Genomic DNA, 20,256 nt, shown 5'->3' on the forward strand with positions numbered 1-20,256 from the left:
GTGATTTTCTGCCTCCCCTTCTCTCTCAAAAATAAATAAACGTAAAAAACAAGAATTTTGGCAGCCTGCGGTGCCTGAGCAGCTCAGTTGGTTGAGTGTCTGACTCTTGATTTCAGCTCATGATCCCAGGGTCATGGGAACAAGCCCTACGTGGGGCTCTGCACTGAGTTTGGAGCCTGCTTAAGATCTCTCTCTCCCCCTCTACTACTCTCCTCTGCTTTCTCCCTCCCTCTCTTTCTCAAAAAATTAAAAACTAAATAAAGTTAAATCAAACCTTATAAAGAAGGTATTGGAGGCCTAAAGATATTTCCATTGATAATTGGCTTTTCTGAAGGCTGGGACTTTTTGAGAAGGAAACATCTAGCGGTCTAGCAAAAATTAAAGATCAATACACCTAAAGAGTTCAGGTTGTTAACTGCCGCTGGCATAATTATGTAAAGAGCAGCCAAACTCTGGGCTTATGTTGCAACTGAAATCACCTTCTCGTGTGATAGAATTACTTTGAAAAACTGGAGAAACTGTCAGCTGCTGAAGAAGTGCAAGGTGAAGGCCCTAAAAAGGAGCGTACCAAGCTCATTACCCCTCAGGTAGCCAAACTGGAGCACGCCTATAAGCCAGGTAAGTCCTTATCCCTCGGTCCGTATTAGAAGACATTTGACATGCTACTGATTCGATAAAATATAAACAGCCGTGTAGATGGCTGGATATAGGGCTGTTCGAAACTCATTCATCAAGGACTATTGTCCTTACGTGCAGAGGGCAGCCTTTTCTGCAGCATGGCGTGAGTGGTTCATCAGATGCACTTGTAGATCCTTTAAGACTTGAGATTCCGTAACTTTTTCAAACGTGTTATAATTTCTGGTATCCCTATATAATAAAAGGGAAATACTTCAGAGTGTCATTATTATTAACAACCCCAAAATGGGAAAAGATCGATTTTAATAAGAAATCATGTTAGATATGTAGGTTTTTGTATCGAATTGTTAGGCTGTGAGGAAAGACCAGAGAACATAAAGGTCTTTGGAAGCGACCCACCTGCACCGCTGACTTCCTTTTTGGAAATGTTTTGTCTTTGCAGTGCAGTTTGAGGGCTCTCTGGGAAAGCTCACTGTCTCTAGTGTGAATAATCCCCGAAAGATGATCGATGCTGTTGTGACATCTCGGAGTGAGGATGACGTAAGTGTCAGCAGAATTGTGCAGGTCGTCACTACTGTTGTGGAGGTCATTGTGGAATGGACTCATGCATAATGGAGTCGGTTGTTGTCTAACTAGGAGCGTCCTACCTGGCATGTCCTGGCTTTCTGGTTTCCTGCACAGGGGCTGAGATCTAACACCTTCACCTCTAAGGCAGCCAGGCAGGACAGGGGGCGGCAGGAGTCTTTAACCTGGGTAACTGGCTGCAAACAGCATCAGCTATCTAGTGCAGTTCTTAAGATTACCATTTTCTATGTGCTCTTAAGATTTTCCTGGGATTATCTTCATCTTTACTGTATCCTACCATTACCTTTTGCCCGTCTGTAAATTCACCTTAATCATTTGTGTGGTTTAGTTCATTCAGTTCTGTGACCTTTGTCCAGTTAGTGTTGTTTTAGATTATTAACTTTGGAAGAGTTAGGATTCTCTTACGGTATTGTCACAAATGGAACTATATGTACACACTTAGGAGGTTATTCTTAACAGAGGTAAACAGTTCGCACTGAATAGTCTTGTCTTTTTTTAGGAGACGAAAGAAAAACAGGTTCGGGACAAGAGACGAAAAACCCTGGTCATAATTGAGAAAGTAAGTTTTAAAATCTGTTGCTGTCGTTAGTTTCAAATACGGAACTCGCAAATGTGTGTGTTCGCGAGAAGTGAAAAGTAGGGAGTGGTGTCCTGTGATTGCAGTTAATGAATATATTCTTCTTACACACCTGCTGTGTACCCGAGCGCACTAGAAAAGAGTGTGCTGCACCTCACAGAAAGAACACTGCTACTATCAGAAGTACCGGGATTTGTTCACAGTTGTTCAGTTAACCGCTGAGTGTTTTAGTTAGGTCACCTTCTAAGAAAATGGGAATAAAAATTATGTGGTTCCACCTGTGAATCAATGTAGTTAATTAAGTCAGTCCACATGTATTTACTGGGTACGCCCTGGGTGCTGGGCACTGGGCTGGATGCTAAGAACAGAGTAAGTAGAACCGTGTAGGCAATAAAGTCGTTAAGCGTAAACACCCTGTTGTAACACCATGGCATGACCCGCCTGCGATTCACATCTTCTTCATTTCTAGCTGAGCCTGTGACTTGAGGCAAGCTGCTTAACCTTTCTGTGCTGTGCTCGTTTTCTTCATCTATAAAAATGGAGCTGGTAATAGTCTCTCTCTCACTGGGCTGTGGAGAATATTTGGTGAATGAGTACGTGCAAAGTGCCTAGCACAGTGCCTGGTATCCAGTAGTAAAGTGATTGCTGTGTTTATTAATATGGGGCATCACTTGGAGCAGTGATAAACATCATTTATGTTAGAATGCCATTCTTGCTGCTGTAACATTGGCAAAGTGTGCAGTCATTCAGTATGGATACCTCCTGGGTTAGAGGTCACGGAGGGACAGCAGAGGGGCGCCTGGGTGGCTGAGTCAGTTAAGCGGCCAACTTCGGCTCAGGTCGTGATTTCACGGTCCGTGAGTTCGAGCCCCGCGTCGATCTCTGTGCTGACAGCTCAGAGCCTGGAGCCTGTTTCAGATTCTGTGTCTCCCTCTCTCTGACCCTCCCCCGTTCATGCTCTGTCTCTCTCTCTGTCTCAGAAATACATAAATGTTAAAAAAAAAAAAAAAATTAAAAAAAAAACCTAAAGGAGGGACAGCAGACAGGAATTCTTTAAGTTACTGCACTATGTTTTTCTGGATTTAAAAGAGCACCTTTTTCCTCTCAGTCTTACTACAATTCGTTTTCAGTCTTCTGTCTTTACGTGGGGGTCCTAAACTGTGAAACTGTTTATCTAATACTCTGATCCTGACCCAGCATGCTGTGGCCTGCTTTGTGTTTCACTCAGACCTATAGTTTACTCCTTGATGTGGAGGATTATGAAAGGCGGTATCTCCTAAGTCTAGAAGAAGAGCGACCTGCCCTGGCGGATGAAAGAAAGCACAAAATTTGTTGCATGTATGACAACTTAAGGGGGAAATTGCCTGGACAAGAGAGGTAAGAATTGTACACTTGGAGGGACACATGAGGCCAGCTGGAGTCCTCACTCGGCTGACCTGAGCTTTCCACATTTCTGTATTTTGGCTGACCTTCCTTACCATCTCAGGAAGCTCAGAGTGTATCCTTCCAGCCTGACTCAAATGCCATGTCATATAAAGCATTTCATAATCCTTCCCAGCCAGGAAAAAGAAAATCTCTTTATTCTGGATTCATATATTCAACACCCGTCTATTCACTGTCTGCTGGGCACTGGAGACGTAGTGGGGAACATGGTTTGGTTTCTATGAACCTACGAATTGTACTTGCTTTATGCTTTATTTTAGCATGTTCATGCTTGTAATCTTTGTGTATTATCTTTTCTACTGAGATGAAAAGTATAGACATTTATATTTATACTTCCTTGGGATTTCCATAGATTACGCACATGCTATGGAAGGCAGTCAGTCTTCCAGTGGGGCCTAAGCTCCTTAATATATCTATTTTTCTGTATCTGTCTCTTCTGCCCAGGATCTTGCTAACAGTAACTTTTATAAACCCTAAGTGTGTGTTTGATGAATGCAAGAGGACTCTGTCCTGATAACTCCATTTCCCTTTGCTCATTGAAGAGAATTGATGATTCTTCTAAGCCAGGACATACACAAACCAGAACATAAGAATAAGTACCTTCTTTTCAACACACCTTTTCTGGAGTTGTGTTGACAAGCAACTGGTTGAATAAATGTGGGTTTGTCCATAGTTGGGAATGTTAGGCAGTCATCAAATCGATGTAACTGAAGTATATTTATTGACATGGAAAAATGTCACAAGAATTTGTTGAGTGAAAAAAGTAACAAAGTCATGAATTCTATGGAGTCATTTTTTAATGAAAAAACATACAGCAAAAAGGTTCTTAAAAAATGATAACAGTACTAATAAAATTAACTCTGAAATGAATGCTTTTATATCCTTTTTGCTTACATAGGTTTTCAGATTTTGCTGTATTATCATGTTGTTTGTAAAGTTACATAAACGTAAAGGAAATTAATGCCTGTAGTTCGACCACGTCTTTTTAACATACATTTGTGTAGTGATGATTTTCTATGCTTGTGAACCTTGAAAAATTACTTTTTATTATTTGGTTGAGAGTTGGAGAAGTAATTCTGTTTTGTGGCATAGGTCATTGTAGGGTAAAAATGAGTACAGTATATTTGTTCAGTAACATGTAAGCGGAGAAGAAGGGCGTCTTGCACTGTTCTTGCTGACCTAAGTTAGCATTTCCTTCCCCTGCAGGCCAAGTGATGACCACTTTGTACAGATCATGTGTATCCGAAAAGGGAAGAGAATGGTTGCCCGTATTCTTCCTTTCCTCTCCACAGAGCAAGCAGCTGACATTCTCATGACAACAGCCAGGAATCTCCCTTTCCTTATCAAGAAGGATGCCCAAGATGAGGTGATGATCCCCCATGTGGGACTTCTTTCCTTTGGGTCTTCACAGTTGATAAGAGCTCTAGAATCCAAATTGCTTCTCCTCTCCTCTCCCCTTTTCTGTAGTTTTGTCTAACCTTTGGCAGTAGGATTTGATTATTTAAAGCAAAACTTTACTCCAGGCCTGTATTCTTTTTTTTTTTTTTTTTTTAATTTTTTTTTTCAACATTTATTTTTTTGGAACAGAGAGACAGAGCATGAACGGGGGAGGGGCAGAGAGAGAGGGAGACACAGAATCGGAAACAGGCTCCAGGCTCTGAGCCATCAGCCCAGAGCCTGACGCGGGGCTCGAACTCACGGACCGCAAGATCGTGACCTGGCTGAAGTCGGACGCTTAACCGACTGCGCCACCCAGGCGCCCCTGGGCCTATATTCTTGATCCCATTTTTTTCCTCCCAACAGAGCAAGTTCCTAAACTGAGGAAAGCAAAAAATCCCATTTTATAAGCCATACAGAGAAAGACAGATACCATATGGTTTCACTCTTATGTGGATCCTGAGAAACTTAACAGAAACCCATGGGGGAGGGGAAGAAAAAAAAAAAAAAGAGGTTAGAGTGGGAGAGAGCCAAAGCATAAGAGACTGTTAAAAACTGAGAACAAACTGAGGGTTGATGGGGGGTGGGAGGGAGAGGAGGGTGGGTGATGGGTATTGAGGAGGGCACCTTTTGGGATGAGCACTGGGTGTTGTATGGAAACCAATTTGACAATAAATTTCATATATTGAAAAATCCAATTTTATTTGATGCAGTTGCAAAACTGTGTTGCGTATCAGAATTTCTTAGGAAGCAGATGATTTAGCTCTACTCCAAACATGCTGAACCAGAATTTACAGAAGAAAGATCAGGGCTTTTGTATCTATAACGAGAGTCCCCAGGTAAATCTGGTGCTCATGAAAATTTGCACTTACGGTCTTGGTTACTTTGCTGGATATAAAGCATCACTCATTGGCTGTTATCAAGACTGAACTGGGGCGCCTGGGTGGTGCAGTCGGTTAAGCGTCCGACTTCAGCCAGGTCACGATCTCGCAGTCTGTGAGTTCGAGCCCCGCGTCGGGCTCTGGGCTGATGGCTCAGAGCCTGGAGCCTGTTTCCGATTCTGTGTCTCCCTCTCTCTCTGCCCCTCCCCCGTTCATGCTCTGTCTCTGTCTGTCCCATAAATAAATAAAAACGTTGAAAAAAAAATTAAAAAAAAAAAAAAAAGACTGAACGGTCGCCTGTAGCCTTAGTTGAATGGTATCTCACAGGAATCAAGCCAGTGCTTATAACTAATAATTGTCACGATCTAAACTAGGCTGGAATTTGCAGCACTTGGGTGGCTCAGTCGGTTAAGCATCCGACTTCAGCTCAGGTCATGATCTCGCGGTTCATGGGTTCAAGCCCTGTGTCAGGCTCTGTACTGATGGCTCAGAGCCTGGACCCTGCTTCAGATTGTCTCCTTCTCTCTCTGCCCCTCCCCCCGCTCGCACTGTCTCTCTCGCTAAAAAAATGAACGAACATTAAAAATTTAAACTAGTCTGGAATTTGAAACATGATTTTGAAGTTTAGAAGCTAACTGTTGGTAAGAAAGAATTGCTCTTTCTTGTTCTTGTCGTAACACTCAAAAGATTAACAATATTTAGAATAGTCTTAAGTTCAGAGCAAGAAATTGATAAAGGCAGCATAAAGGGAAATCATTACCAAGTGTGAGGTTCAGAATGTTAGAATTTATGAGAGTGAGCCTGTTACAATAGACTGTGAGTTGATTAAGAACAATCTGGTGTTGGTCCACAGAAAACATGATGCCAGGATACCCTGTAAGTGGTATGGCATGAAAGAGTTGAACATTACTTCTCCTGAAGTAATAATAATAACTCCTTCTGAGTTGAAAAATTCCTTGTGAAGTTGTAGCACCTATAGAAGAAAGCAATGCCAAGTGGAGCCTTCATCATCAAGAACAGTGAAGTGGGATGAGACAGACACATTTTTTAAGGATTTCAAGAAGGAAAAATGGAGTGAAGTTTAAGGAGTTGAGGTTTATCTTCGAAAAAGCAAGACTAAAGCAACAGCTCCCTTGACAGCTTATAGATTGTTCTAGGCTGTGAGGCGGGCACTCAGTCTTAGAGTAACTCATCAGTGGAGACAAGTTTGGGAGAGCTTTATTCATTCAGTAAATATTGAACGCCTTTGTGAACCAGGCACTATTTTAGGTCCCAGAAATACAGCACCTAGAGCTAGGTGCTGGGAGCTAGGAATTCAAAGATGCTTGCTTGAGTGGAGGTACCTGCTGAGCAGGAAAACTTGGTTAACTGCAGAGGTGGAGTTTTTACGTATATGCACTAGAGTCCTAGGCCACTTCTCCAAATACCATTTCTTGAAGTAATAACTAGCAGGTCCGCAGCACAAAATATACAAGGTAATCCTGGAATATCTCATGCCAGAAAGTAAGGAAGCTAAAAGATTACTGGGGTCCCATGTAAAATTGCACAAACCAAACCGAAGGGGCTCCTGTTGGCCAAAAATGGGATAATTTGCATCAGAAAGAAAAAGTACGGCAAGGGATTGAAATACATTAAAGATTTTTCATTCAATGAGTTCATAATGATACCAAAAAATATATTAATCACCTTCAGAGATTGCTAGGCCATCCAGAACTCATTATTCTGAGAATGGGTAAACTTTGAAAGAGAATCAAACCTTTATCTTGCCTTTCCATCACAACCAAGTATCACAGTAACCAGAAAGTTGATAACAGAAGGTTCTTCATAGAAGAATTTCAGCTAATAAATGCAAAAGAAATGATGAAATTAGAAGATCACCGCTTTACAACCCCTAACAACATAGCCAGTCAGTCTGGACAGCAGTGCCTACTGGTGCAAAAGGCATTAGATAACAGGTGGATGGGAAACTTTACAGTGGTTGGGGCAGGAGCAGACATCTGATCACTAAGGGGGGGGGGGCACCCACACACTGTGCTTCTTAACATGATGCAGGAGAAGGCACACAAGTTTTCTTGCCCTCGTCTTCCCACCCCCCTCCAGGGAACTTAAACCTTATTTAATCAAACCTCTGATTCTAACCATTGGTTTTTATCGGAAAGACAGAGGCTAGTAGAAGCTGTTAAGTGACCTCACAGAGGTACAAGTAGCCAAATCCAAACTATGGGACAGATAACTCAGTGTCTTCAACAACTAAATAACAAGACGAGATGGGCAGTGGGCAAAGGACCTATTCACAGATTTTTCTTTTTTCTTTTCTTTTCCTTTTCTTTCCCTTTCCTTTCCCTTTCCTTCTTTTGGGAACACAAGCAATGGAGGGGGCACAGAGCCCGATTGAGGGCTCAAACTCAGGAGCCCATGAGATCATGACCTGAGCCAGAATCAATAGTCAGACCCTCCTGAGCCACCAAGATGCCCCCCGTTCACAGATTTTAAAAGCCTTACCAGCCAGATGCAATGTGTGGGTCTTGTTGGAATCATGATTAGAATAAGTCACCTGCTAAAAGACATTTTTGAGACAAGTGAAGAAATTTGAATTTGGAGGAAATTTAATTTTGTTAGGTGCCGTAATACAGCAAGAGGTCTTGTTAGAGATCCAAAGTAGAGTATTTACGGATGAAATGATTTAGGAGAAACATAGACTGGCAGGATGCTGATGATTTATTGTTGAAACTGGGTGATGGGTACACAGACATCATCATACACTTGTTCACTTTTATGTATGATTAAAGCTGCTTTCGTTGTTAAAGCTGTGTTTATTTAGACTAGTAGATCCCAAATTGTCTACTTTTTTTTTTTAATGTTTTTATTTATTTTTGAGACAGAGTGTGAGTGGGGGAGGGGCAGAGCGAGAGGGAGACACAGAATCCGAAGCAGGCTCCAGGCTCTGAGCTGTCAGCACAGAGCCCAATGCAGGGCTCGAACTCACGGACAGTGAAATCGTGACCTGAGCTGAAGTCAGATGCTCAACCAACTGAGCCACCCAGGCGCCCCACAGATAGTCTACTCTTGAACGCCACCCTTGAATGCGGTCTGAAGTAACACCAGCCATCATTTTTTATACCGTGGACACTGAGTGCTGGGAGCACCCTTGATTTCCTTAACTGTGTTAGAACCTAGTTTTATTGGTAGCACTGTATTTTCACCTTCCAGTCTGAGCCTTGGGGCGGAACGGAGGGAACGACTCAACGGCCTTGGATTCTGGTTCTCCCTGTTAGCTATGTCACTCTGAACACCGAGCCCCCCCCCCCTTTTTTTTTTCTCATACCAAGGCCCTTTTCATTTAGCTTGTCTAATCTGTGAAAATTGGATTATCATTTCTCCATTTCCTCACTGAGCTTTTATAAAGATCAAACAAGATCCAGTGAAGTCTGAAAGTACTTCTGGGTAGTTCTGAGGACTCGGGATCTCCCTGTCTCCCAGTGCTTCTCAGGGTATAATGAAAGTGCCCATATACTTGTGACTCCCCACTGAGCCTTAGCTCCCTGAAGGTCTGTCCTGTTTACCATTTCATTTTAACCCACGCGGCCAGACACACCGTAGGCATTTCAGTCAGTATTTGTGGAGTGAACTAAAACACTGATGTCTTCTCATGAATCTTGCTCTTTGAGAAGTGATTCTACACCCTTGGTTCACACAAGTCATGTTTCCTGCACAAATTGAGTTTTAAAAAGTTCTCAGTAGACACCTCCAAATCCATTGTTAAGACCCAACAGTACCTGCTAGACTCGTCAACCCTTTTTTGTTACAACTTGCCTGAGGCCGATTGAGTGCACAGCTGAGCACCCCCATCCGGTCCGCGCCCACTGACACCCCAGTGGCCAGGATGTAATGCTTTTCTCTGTTTTCTGTAGGTGCTGCCATGCTTACTGAGTCCCTTCTCCCTCCTGCTCTATCACCTTCCATCAGTGACTGTCACCAGCCTTCTGCAACAGCTAATGAACCTACCTCAGAGCGCAGCCGCGCCAGCGCCCTCTAACCCTCACCTCGCTGCTGTGCTCCAGAACAAGGTGCTCTTGCCCTCCTGTGTCCCTGAACTTTGCCAGCCTTCTAGATTTGAGTTGTAGATACAAATAGTGGCTGCTGTAGCTGTGGCAACTTGTAAAAGAAAGGCTTCTTTCAGTCAGAAGTTACATTGAGCTCCTAGTGACAGAGGCTAGGAAGGATGAAGGTTTCAGCAAAATAGGGTTTTCTGTATCTCACGTGGAACAGCTTTCGTGTGGTGTCCACGTTGCCCTCAGGGACACAGGCTCCTTTGATTTGCCTTCTCTGCAGCCTTAGCAGTGGCTGCCGTGCTGGTGACCCTCAGGCTCCGTGCCGGTTGTTGAATTCAAGGCTCCACTTTGCATCAGGAAGAGAGGTGCGTGCAGAGGGGCCAAACGGTGGATATCTGCCGTCTGTCTGCCTTGTCTGGACCTGTTCCAGGAGTTCTAACCAGCAGCTTAACCTCAGTGGCCAGGTTCAACTCACCTGCCACACGTCACTGCAGAGAAGCCTGGAAAACATCTCTCAGTTCACAGCGGTGTGACCTCAGATAAAATCAGAGTTCTCACATGAGGACGAGAACGTACTGGGTCAGTAATCCACACTCTTGGTCGTGAGACTAAATAGTAGAAGACCTCCCATTTCATATTTCATTTACATCAGTTTGACGATCCAGAGACGTGCAAAGGAAGCCTAACAGAAGAGAAGACGCGAGCTCTCAGCAGGTTTCCATTCCTTGCCTGCCATTTTCTAGGCTTGTGACACCAAACAGATGATTTTGCTTTGCCGAGCCCATTTCCTGACCTGGAAGTGGAAGTGACGAGGTCGATTCCAGGGCTGTCCTGTCACTCAGATGAGTGCACCGCTGTGACCTTCAGTGTCATGCCTTTCCACAGTGGGCACATGTGCTGGCAGAGAGAGAAAGTAGTGTCAAGGCCTCTATCTCCCTCGCACCTGAAAACCCGCCAAAGAGTGACTGAGGGCGGTACATCCGGGGCCAAGAGGTGACAGTGCTTCGGGGGCCAGAAGATGGGGATTCTGGAGGGGTAGCTTACAGGCCTTCCACGTTACTCAGTCTAGGAGTTGTAAAGTTGATACAGGCGATAGAAAACCACGAAGTCAGACAAGAGGTTATATGTGTAGCCCAGTGTCGTTTTCCTGACGGTGACACAAAGGTTTTCCTCTGTGAGGTGAACTCAGAAAGGTGGGATTCCCTTCAGATCCAGTATAGCTATGACTTCTACATTTAACCTTGTACCACTCGTCCCCATTTGTATTTCCTTCTGTGCCTCTTCAGACCACACGTCCACCGGATAAAACCAATCTAATGAAACAAATCTTTAACCTCAAAGCACGTTGTTAGATTAGAAACATGGATGTATCGTGTATCCTTTTTCTGTTTTTAACATCTCGTCTAAGCCTTTATATGTCCAGTAGCTGTATCCTTTGTTAAGGAAAGTTTTTACAGAGATTTAAGGAAATCCCTTCACATCCTGATCATTTCAGTTACCTTTCTTTGTACATTTTCCCACCAGTCGTAACATCTTTTTTTCTTAGTTCAAAATCTCGTAATCTGTGTAGTGTTTTTCCTTACATTTGCTGTGAACTTTAATTTTCTGTATCCGAGTTTGTCTTTGATTTTCTTTTTTAATCCGTTTCTGTTGTAGCGAACAGGAGAAAATCTAACTGCACATTTTAGATGCAGGGAAACTAGCTTCTCCTGTCACGGTGGGGTGGGCGAGCAGAGAGGGACTTCCCCTCTCGTGGAGCATGCCTGTTGCTGCTCTGCCGGAAGTAGAGTCGGGAGGACTCGGCCTCCCAGTTCACGGTTGTCTGACATTTGCCCCGTTTCGCAGCACTGCGGTGGGGTCCTTTTGATCTGGTGCCGTTCCCCATCTAGTACTGGGATCCCTTTGGTGGTGGTGGAGGACGGATGCGGTGCTGATTTTGAGTCCCTCTGTCTCCTCTTGTAGTTTGGCCTGTCACTGCTCCTCGTCATCCTGAGCCGTGGGGAAGACCTACAGAGTTCAGAGCCTGCTACAGAATCCACACAGAACAACCAGTGGTCAGTCGGGGTTGGGTTTCTCCTTTCAGTCTTTTCAGAATAATCTTTTATTCTTTTTCTTATACTGTCCTTATCGGTTCTCACTGGGTTACCTTTCAGGACAGAGGTGATGTTCATGGCGACCCGAGAACTCCTGCGGATTCCCCAAGCAGCCCTGGCCAAGCCAATCTCAATACCGACAAACCTGGTATCCCTCTTTTCTCGCTATGTTGACCGACAGAAACTGAACTTGCTGGAAACAAAGCTGCAGTAAGTTTGAAACAGGAGAGTTCCGCATCTTTCTAAAGTTGGCACTTTAGAAGTCCCGAGGAGAGGAGGTCAGGGGCCTAGGACCGAATGTAGTGGAAGACAGTAGAGACTCGTATCAAATCTCTAAGCATCTGCCAGAGACCGGGCCCCGAACAGGAGCAGCAGCACCCTCAGAGCTCACTAAGGGTAGAGAGAGGTTGTGGGTGTTCTGTTATGAGAATTCTAACAAGGGTGTGACTTTGGTGCAAAAGATTGCCTTCTGTTTTAACTCGTTTACACAAGTTTCCTTTTTCTCTTTCTTTATACCCATAGGCTAGTTCAGGGGATACGATAAAAGATCTCCAAATGTGTCCTGTACCTCCTTTTGGCTGCCACCTGCACTGCCGCCATCACAATGGAGTGTTTTTAAATGAGGGAGGGAAGGTAGCTTATTCCCCAAAGCGTCTTGTGGGACTGATTCCTGTTGGCAGGGGTCGTCTCTGAATGCCAGGTATTTCCCCACTGCTCTGTGAAATTTGGCTGGGTGACCCTTCTGGTTTCTTCTTACCTTCTGTGTTACAATTCTGCATGTCCTGCTGTCCCTCAAGTCTTCTCAATTGTGCATTTTCTTTGCCCTAGAGACACAAATATAATCTCTCCCTTTGTCCCACCACCACCGCTCCAGGTCACAGTAGACTGTAGCCTGCCAGAGGGTTCCTTCCCTCATCCTATCAAAGTCTTCTTTCGTCGCCCCATATTAATACGACTATAGGAGAACCAATTAAGTAGAAACCAATATATACATATATGCGCGCACGCCCCCTCTGCACGCGTTCGTGTGGTCTCCAGAGGATCCGTAAAGAAAGAGTTTTAGATTGAGAAATACGTAGTTGACACGTCCCTCCTCTAAAAACAAACCAGCTGATGTATTTTTAATCTGTTTCTAGTCCATCCTGTAATTAATTTGGTGGGTTCTACTTGTTTTAATATAAATGCAGGGTATGCAGCACGTTCATAAAATCAGAACTCTTAATTGGCTGACACCCAGCTCTAGGCTGAGAAGTCCTGTCTCTCGTCCCCGCTGTACTTCCTCGGTGTCTGTCCACCTCAGTGAAAACGTACACGGTTAAGCCCTTTTCCGGCTACAACGGCAGCGCCCCGGGGCCTGTCCCCTCTACGACCTGCAGGGTTGCCCCCAATGAACCGGACGAGAGCCTGCTTCCGCAGCGTAGCGTTTGCACACTCGCTCTGTCTTCCTGAGACAATTTCAGTAAGCCATGCTTTTACTTCCCTCGTCCCCGTTCTGATTTGGTGTCGGGGGTAGCAGCCTCCAGCGGTAGCCACACAAGCAGAGTTTGGCTTGCTTTGCTCTGCGGGCTCCCTCACGCCACGGACACACCTGCTGTCCTTCCCCCTTCACCTCCAGGCCCCCGCTCCCAGGCAGCCAGGGGCCTGGCTCTGCGTCCCGGCAGGGACAGCTCCCCGCGGTCCTTTGCACCTGTCCCTGTCCCGCGCAGCAGCCACACAGGATGAGGGGTTTGATCCCGAGTGATCTCAGCCCTCAAGGCAGTTAAATCAGAGTCTGTTTCTCATGACTGTCCTGTTACACTTTTTGCTCTTCTCACCTTTTCAAATGTTAGTGAGGGGACGGGTTATGATATTTAAAGAGAATCAACATTTTGCACATACAAGTATTGTACAACCAGAAAGCCCTCCGTTGTAACCGGCTGTCCTCACTCTCAATCTGTCTGTCCCCGTTCCGTAGCCCCGGCCCCACCAGCTGCTCCGCGGTGACATGACCTAGCTTCCCTCTGCCCTCACCTACTGACTCTTTCCACCATGCGCCTCTCCTCCCTTCCCCTCACAACTGATCAAGTGAATACTTGACTATTATTTCTTCCTTTCTGTGCTTTCTCTTTTTTGTTTGGTTCTAATTAATAAAAATTAAAGTTTCTAAATTTACATTTTTATAGGGTATTGTAAATAAAAACAAATTGTATACTTGAAAAACCGTGTGCCTGCATTTCTGCTTTGTGTTACTTCTTGTCTGAATTTGTATGATTTCACCCGTGTCTCCGGCCCATTGAGATGGACTGGCAAAGCTCTCGGTGTTGGGGACCGGTGAGGATTTTCCCTGTTAAATGTTGTAAGGGACACAGAGCAAAGAGCTTATGTTTGCGTGGTAACTTATCTTGAAAAACCTAGGTGCTTTGAGTCCTCCCCCGCGCACCCTTTCACTACAAGCCAAGGTTCTGCGCTGTAGTAGGCACACCAGCAGGCACACCAGCCCGTCTGTGTCCAGTGACTTCCGGAGGCTCCGTGTAGCCAAGTTTGGCCTAAAGCTGCCGCGGCCGTTCGCCTGCTCAACAGAGACGGAGAAGAGTCGACGATTCTTTGTAGTAAATCTGTGTTAATTACTTCAGGCTCGGGTGTTCTTTTTACCCTAACATGCCCCGGATGAGAGACCACCGTCACCCCTCTCTCCCCTCCTCGTGGTGTGAGCGCTAGACTCTCCCTCACCGTATCTTCTCACAAAACTTTCAGGATCAAGCGATTTCTGGCCCAAACCAAGAGCAGAATCGTCCCAGTCCCCGTTGTGTTCGTGTGAGAACTGGTAGCAAAAGCACGTGCAGCTCCAGGAGCCATCGGAGAACCAGGCCGAGGCCTCGAGGACCTGCAGGGAGGTGGCTTGCGCGTGCGTGCGTGCGGCGCCAGGCTGAAAACACCACCGCTGTCTGGACGGCTGCACACGTCTTCCGGGGCAAATGATTTTTCTCTTGGTCTCTATGCTTCTGCGCTTAGCTGCCTGGTTCGGCAATAACTAGAGACCTTTCGTTTGGGGGGAAGACCTCAGCAAACAAGAAAGGCATTTAAAAGGATAACAATTTTAAAGGGTAAAGAGGGAGATCTTTAACTTTGTTGGGCACCTACTTGCATGAAAATGTTTCCTGACCAGCAGACAAGACAGGCTCCTCGAGGGGAAGGAGATTGCCTGAGCCGATGTCGCCTGTGAGCCGCGGAGCAGGGGACTCGGGATGTTCTGGCTGCCGGGACCGACTAAGGCTGTCTTCCCGGGAGCACCTCCTCTCCCGTCTTACGAAGAGAACGTCGAGGCCTCATCTGATGGTGCGGCGGTGTTACAGGCTGGGCACCCTCGCGTTCCAGAAGACAACCCAGAATGTAGGAAGGGAGGCTTGAGGGAGCTTGTGGCCCACGTGCCCACAGCTGAAGCTCCCAGGTGGCAGGCACTTGTCTCCGAGCCCCTGCAGTTAGTGGAAAAGCCAAGAAAGGAGCTCAGGCTTGTATGCTGCCTGTTCCTCTCCAGATTACAGTCCCCAGTCAGAGATGCGGGCTCTTCTCCAGAAAATACATGGCATTTCTTGGGAGAAAGACTGAGTTTAAGAAATGTGCTCCTACTTGATGAATGGAACAATAGCTTACAGTAACTCCTGACTTTTAAGTCGTAGTGTATGTGAGAGAGATTGTTCTAGGTGCTTAGAAAGTCATTTTTTTTTAATTTTTTTTTTTGTAACGTTTATTTATTTTTGAGACAGAGAGAGACAGAGCATGAACGGGGGAGGGTCAGAGAGAGGGAGACACAGAATCCGAAACAGGCTCCAGGCTCTGAGCCGTCAGCACAGAGCCCGACGTGGGGCTCGAACTCACGGACCATGAGATCGTGACCTGAGCCGAAGTTGGCCACTTAACCGACCGAGCCACCCAGGCGCCCCTAGAAAGTCATTTTTAAGACTCAAGAGTAACCAGTAAAAGCAGATCTTAACCTCCGTGTTAATGTATGTCAACAATAATCAGATTACATGATGCACTGAAATAATTTACGACAATGGGGCACAGAGTTAAAAGCTGACATCGGTGCATGTAATCCTGTAAGGAAAAGAAGACCCTGGGAGCACCTGGGTGACTCCGTTGATTGAGCGATGGACCTTAACTCAGGTCACGATCTTGCGGTTGGTGAGTTTGAGCCCCACGCCCGGCTTGCTGCTGTCAGCTTGTCAGCACAGAGCCCACTTCAGATCTTCTGTTCCCCCCTCTCTGTCCCTCCCCTGCTTGCACTCTCAAAAGTAAACAAAACATGTTAAGTAATAGATCACACACTTGTGAACAATAATTTTTACAAAAGAAGGGGCGCATGGGTGGCCCAGTCAGTTAAGCGTCTGACTTCGGCTCAGGTCATGATCTCATGGTTCATGAGTTCAAGGCCCGCAGTTGGGCTCTGTGCGGACAGCTCAGAGCCTGGAGCCTGCTTCGGATTCCCTGCCTCCCTCTCTCTCTGCCCCTCCCCCACCCACGCTCTGTCTCTCTCTGAAAAATAAAAATTTTAAAAATAAATTTTACAAAAGAAAATGCAAGTAATATTAAGTTCACCTCCACTTGCATAGAGAGATAACAAAATACTTTTTTACCTATCAAGGTAGCAAAATCTTTAAAAATAATGTTAGTGAGAATTTGAGGCAGCCACCCATACTGGTAGGCTAAACTACATTTCTAGAAGTGCTTTGGCAATGTGAAGAGCTTCAGAAGTATTCATAGCCTCTGACTAATTCACTGGGCTCTAGAAATCTAAGGAAAGATTCCAAAGGAATGATACTAATGCATTATTTATAATAAAAAAATTAGAAATAACCTAAACATCCAGTCTCACAATGATGGTTAGGTAAATAATCATCCATGTGTCGCAGACAATTAGAAAAACAGAATATTTAATCACGGAAAGAAATGGGAAAACAAAATATATATGCTTTGAACGCAATTTTTAATTCATTTTTTTATTGTTATTTTTGAGAGAGAGCATGAGCGAGGAAGGGCAGAGAAAGAGGGGGACAGAGGATCTCCAGCAGACTCCACTGACAGCATTGAGCCTGATGTGGGGCTTGAACTCATGAACTGTGAGATCATCACCTGAGCTGAAGTCGGACACGACCAATTGAGCCACCCAGGTAGCTCTTTTTTTTTTTTCTTTTAATATTTACTTTTGAGAGAGAGAGCATGTGAGTGGGGAAGGGGCAGAGAGAGAGGGAAACACAGAATCTGAAGCAGGATCCAGACTCTGAGCTGTCAGCATACAGCCTGATGCAGGGCTCGAACTCGCAAGCCACGAGATCATGACCTGAGCTGAAGTCAGACATTTAACTGACTGAGCCACCCAGACGCCACCTGCCGCCCCTCACCCCAGTTCTCTTTTTGTTTGTTTACTTTTTGAGAGAGAGAGAGAGACAGACAGAGCATGAGCGGGGGATTGGCAAAGAGAGAGGGAGACACAGAATCCGAAGCAGGCTCCAGGCTCTGAGCTGTCAGCACAAAGCCTGATGCAGGGCTCGAACCCATGAACCGTAAGATCATGACCTGAGCCGAAGTCAGACACTCAACCAATTGAGCCACCCAGGCTTAACTGACTGAGCCACACAGGCGCCCCTCCCCAGTTCTTTTTATTATTTTTTATTTTTTCAATATATGAAATTTATTGTCAAATTGGTTTCCATACAACACCCAGTGCTCATCCCAAAACCCAGTTCTTTTTTTTAAAGGTTTTTTTTTTTTTATTATTTCAGAGAGACCATGTAAGCAGGGGAAGGGCAGAGGGAGAGAGAGTGAGAATGTTAAGCAGGCTCCACGCTTTAGCTTAGAGCCCAACTTGGGACTTGAACTCATGACCCTGGGATCATGAACTGAGCCCAAACCAAGAGTCAGATGCTCAACTGACTGAGCCACCCTGGCCCCCCAAATCAAATTATTTTTTATTTTTATTTATTTTTTTTTTTAATTTTTTTTTTCAACGTTTATTTATTTTTGGGACAGAGAGAGACAGAGCATGAACGGGGGAGGAGCAGAGAGAGAGGGAGACACAGAATCGGAAACAGGCTCCAGGCTCTGAGCCATCAGCCCAGAGCCTGATGCGGGGCTCGAACTCCCGGACCGCGAGATCGTGACCTGGCTGAAGTCGGACGCTTAACCGACTGCGCCACCCAGGCGCCCCCAAATTATTTTTTAAAGGAACTGCATATATAATGAAAAAAAGATAACGGAAGGGGAGGGTATGTTCTGAAAGGTTACTGGTGTCTGTCTGTGGGTGGTGAGAATACAGGGGCTCCTGGGTGACTCAGTAGGTTAAGTGTCTGACTTTGGCTCAGGTCATGATCTCGCGGTTCATGGGTTTAAGCCCCGCATTGGGCTCTGGGCTCACAGCTCAGAGCCTGAAGCCTGCTTCAGATTCTGTCTCCCTCGCTCTCTGCCCCTCCCCCACTCACGCTCTGTCTCTGTCTCTGTCTCTGTCTCTCTCTCTCTCTCTCTCTCTCTCTGTGTCTCAAAAATAAGCATTAAAAAAAAATTTCTTAGGTGGTGGGAATACGGGAAACTTATTTTTGCTTTTCAGTATTTTCCAAATTTCCATAGAGAAAACACATTGCTTATATTCTTAGGAGAAATATTTCTAAGGAAAAATTGCTTTGGGAAAGTTTAGTTAATTAACATGGGAAAATACTAAGAATACAAATGTTAACCATAAAATAGGTTCTGTATATGTATGTATGTGACAATCTCTATGGAGGGAAAAATTAGGAAAAACAATGCCATCAAAGGTGACAAATTAGCAATGGTGACCTTTAAGGGGAGGACTGTGGGGCATTGGGGGGTGGGAATAATTGTTCCTTTTTCCCTATTTTCCAAATTGTCTTCATTGAGCATGTATTGCTATTATAACCAAAAGGGCGATTATTCTCTAAACTAAAAATAGTAGTAGCTTTCTATTTCTAGTGAGAAAATAAGTTACAGAGGGCAAAAGCGTCTGATCTACTTGTCCTTGACTTTAGAGACAAAGCATTTGACTTTGTAGCAGATGAATGCGCGAGGGGTCTGAAAAAGTCACGTGAGAGCAGGGTAGTTACCCTGAAAAATGTGGTCAGGTATTAACATAGCTCGGTAATTAAGATGGTTTGCCAATTGTGGGATCCAAGAACCAGTTTTGATAAATCCAAGCTCTATTTCCCAGGAAGCTTCCAGATTTACACTAAAGTGCATTTGTTTCCAAACTAACCTGGATCAAGAAGGATCCCAGCTCCATCTCCAGAAAGATCTTTCGGAGCACCAGGGTGGCTCAGTTGACTTTGGCTCTGGTCACGCATGCTCTCATGGTTCATGAGTTTGAGCCCCGCGTCAGGCTCTATGCTGACAACTCAGAGCCTGCTTGGAATTCTGTCTTTTCCTCTCTCTCTGCACCTCCCCCACTTGCTCTCTCTCTCTCAAAATAAATAAAAATAAAATTTAAAAAAGGATCTGCTTTCATCTAAGTGTCAGCCAGCTGGCTTGCACTGAAATTGCCCTGTCCATCATTAGAAAGGCCAAGACATGACTTTCTGAATTTGATACAGAGAACTGGATGCCATCTAACATCTGCGTCTGGAGGGCGGTGAAGTCCACTGTGTGAGAAGTCAAAGCAGGGAGCTGAAGGCAACGGACACTTTTCTTCTTTGCCCAACTCTGTTTTAAATATATTAACGTTGTGACCTTTGAGAAACTACGTGTGGATTTTTTTTAACTTTTTTTTTTTTAATATCTATTTATTCTTTGAGAGAGGGGGAGAAAGAGAGCACAAGCAGGGGAGGGGCAGAGAGAGGGAGACACAGAATCCTAAGCAGGCTCCAGGCTCTGAGCTGTCAGCACAGAGCCCGACATGGGGCTCGAACTCATGAACTGCAAGATCACAACCTGAGATGAAGTCAGACGCTTAACCGACTGAGCCACCCAGGCATCCCTACCATGTGGGTTTTTAAGAAGCAAGTTTTTAATCTGAGGAATCAGTATCTTAAAACCACCTTACAGCATTGTTTTGACATTTTTTCTTTGTCCAGCAGGAGGACAGCTGTGAATTGTCTGCTGGTCTTTTAACAGCCTCTGCTTTGCTTTTTATTTTTTTTAATTGTTATTTAATTTATTTTTTAAATTTACATCAAGTTAGTTAGCATATAGTGCAACAATGATTTCAGGAGTAGATTCCTTAGTGCCCCTTACCCATTTAGCCCATCCTCCCTCCTACAACCCCTCCAGTAACCTTCAGTTTGTTCTCCATATTTATGAGTCTCTTCTGTTTCGTCCCCCTCCCTGTTTTTATATTATTTTTATTTCCCTTCCCTTATGTTCATCGTTTTGTCTCTTGAAGTCCTCATATGAGTGAAGTCATATGATATTTGTCTTCTTTGACTAATTTCACTTAACATAATACCCTCTATCTCATTCCATCCACGTAGTCACAAATGGCAAGATTTCATTCTTTTTGATTGCTGGGTAATACTCCAGTGTGTGTGTGTGTGTGTGTGTGTGTGTGTGTGTGTGTGTGTGTGTGTGTGTGT

At 44.9% G+C, this 20,256-nt stretch overlaps 1 protein-coding gene across 1 annotated transcript in view; it reads left to right on the forward strand.

Annotated features, from left to right (window-relative positions):
- The window catches only part of PATL1 (PAT1 homolog 1, processing body mRNA decay factor), a 32,935-nt gene extending 19,080 nt beyond the window's left edge, over positions 1-13,855 (forward strand). Inside the window, exons 11-19 of the mRNA XM_040495050.1 lie at positions 495-618; positions 1,079-1,176; positions 1,721-1,780; positions 3,027-3,175; positions 4,448-4,607; positions 9,471-9,626; positions 11,574-11,665; positions 11,765-11,914; positions 12,227-13,855. Coding sequence (XP_040350984.1) covers positions 495-618; positions 1,079-1,176; positions 1,721-1,780; positions 3,027-3,175; positions 4,448-4,607; positions 9,471-9,626; positions 11,574-11,665; positions 11,765-11,914; positions 12,227-12,248 — 1,011 coding nt within the window. The 3' untranslated portion in view covers positions 12,249-13,855. The remainder of the gene's footprint in view (positions 1-494; positions 619-1,078; positions 1,177-1,720; positions 1,781-3,026; positions 3,176-4,447; positions 4,608-9,470; positions 9,627-11,573; positions 11,666-11,764; positions 11,915-12,226) is intronic.
- Positions 13,856-20,256: the final 6,401 nt, after the last annotated feature.

This window comes from Herpailurus yagouaroundi, unplaced genomic scaffold (genome assembly GCF_014898765.1).
Source record: "Herpailurus yagouaroundi ecotype Mexico unplaced genomic scaffold, PumYag 187, whole genome shotgun sequence".
Classification (NCBI taxonomy): Eukaryota; Metazoa; Chordata; class Mammalia; order Carnivora; family Felidae; genus Herpailurus; species Herpailurus yagouaroundi.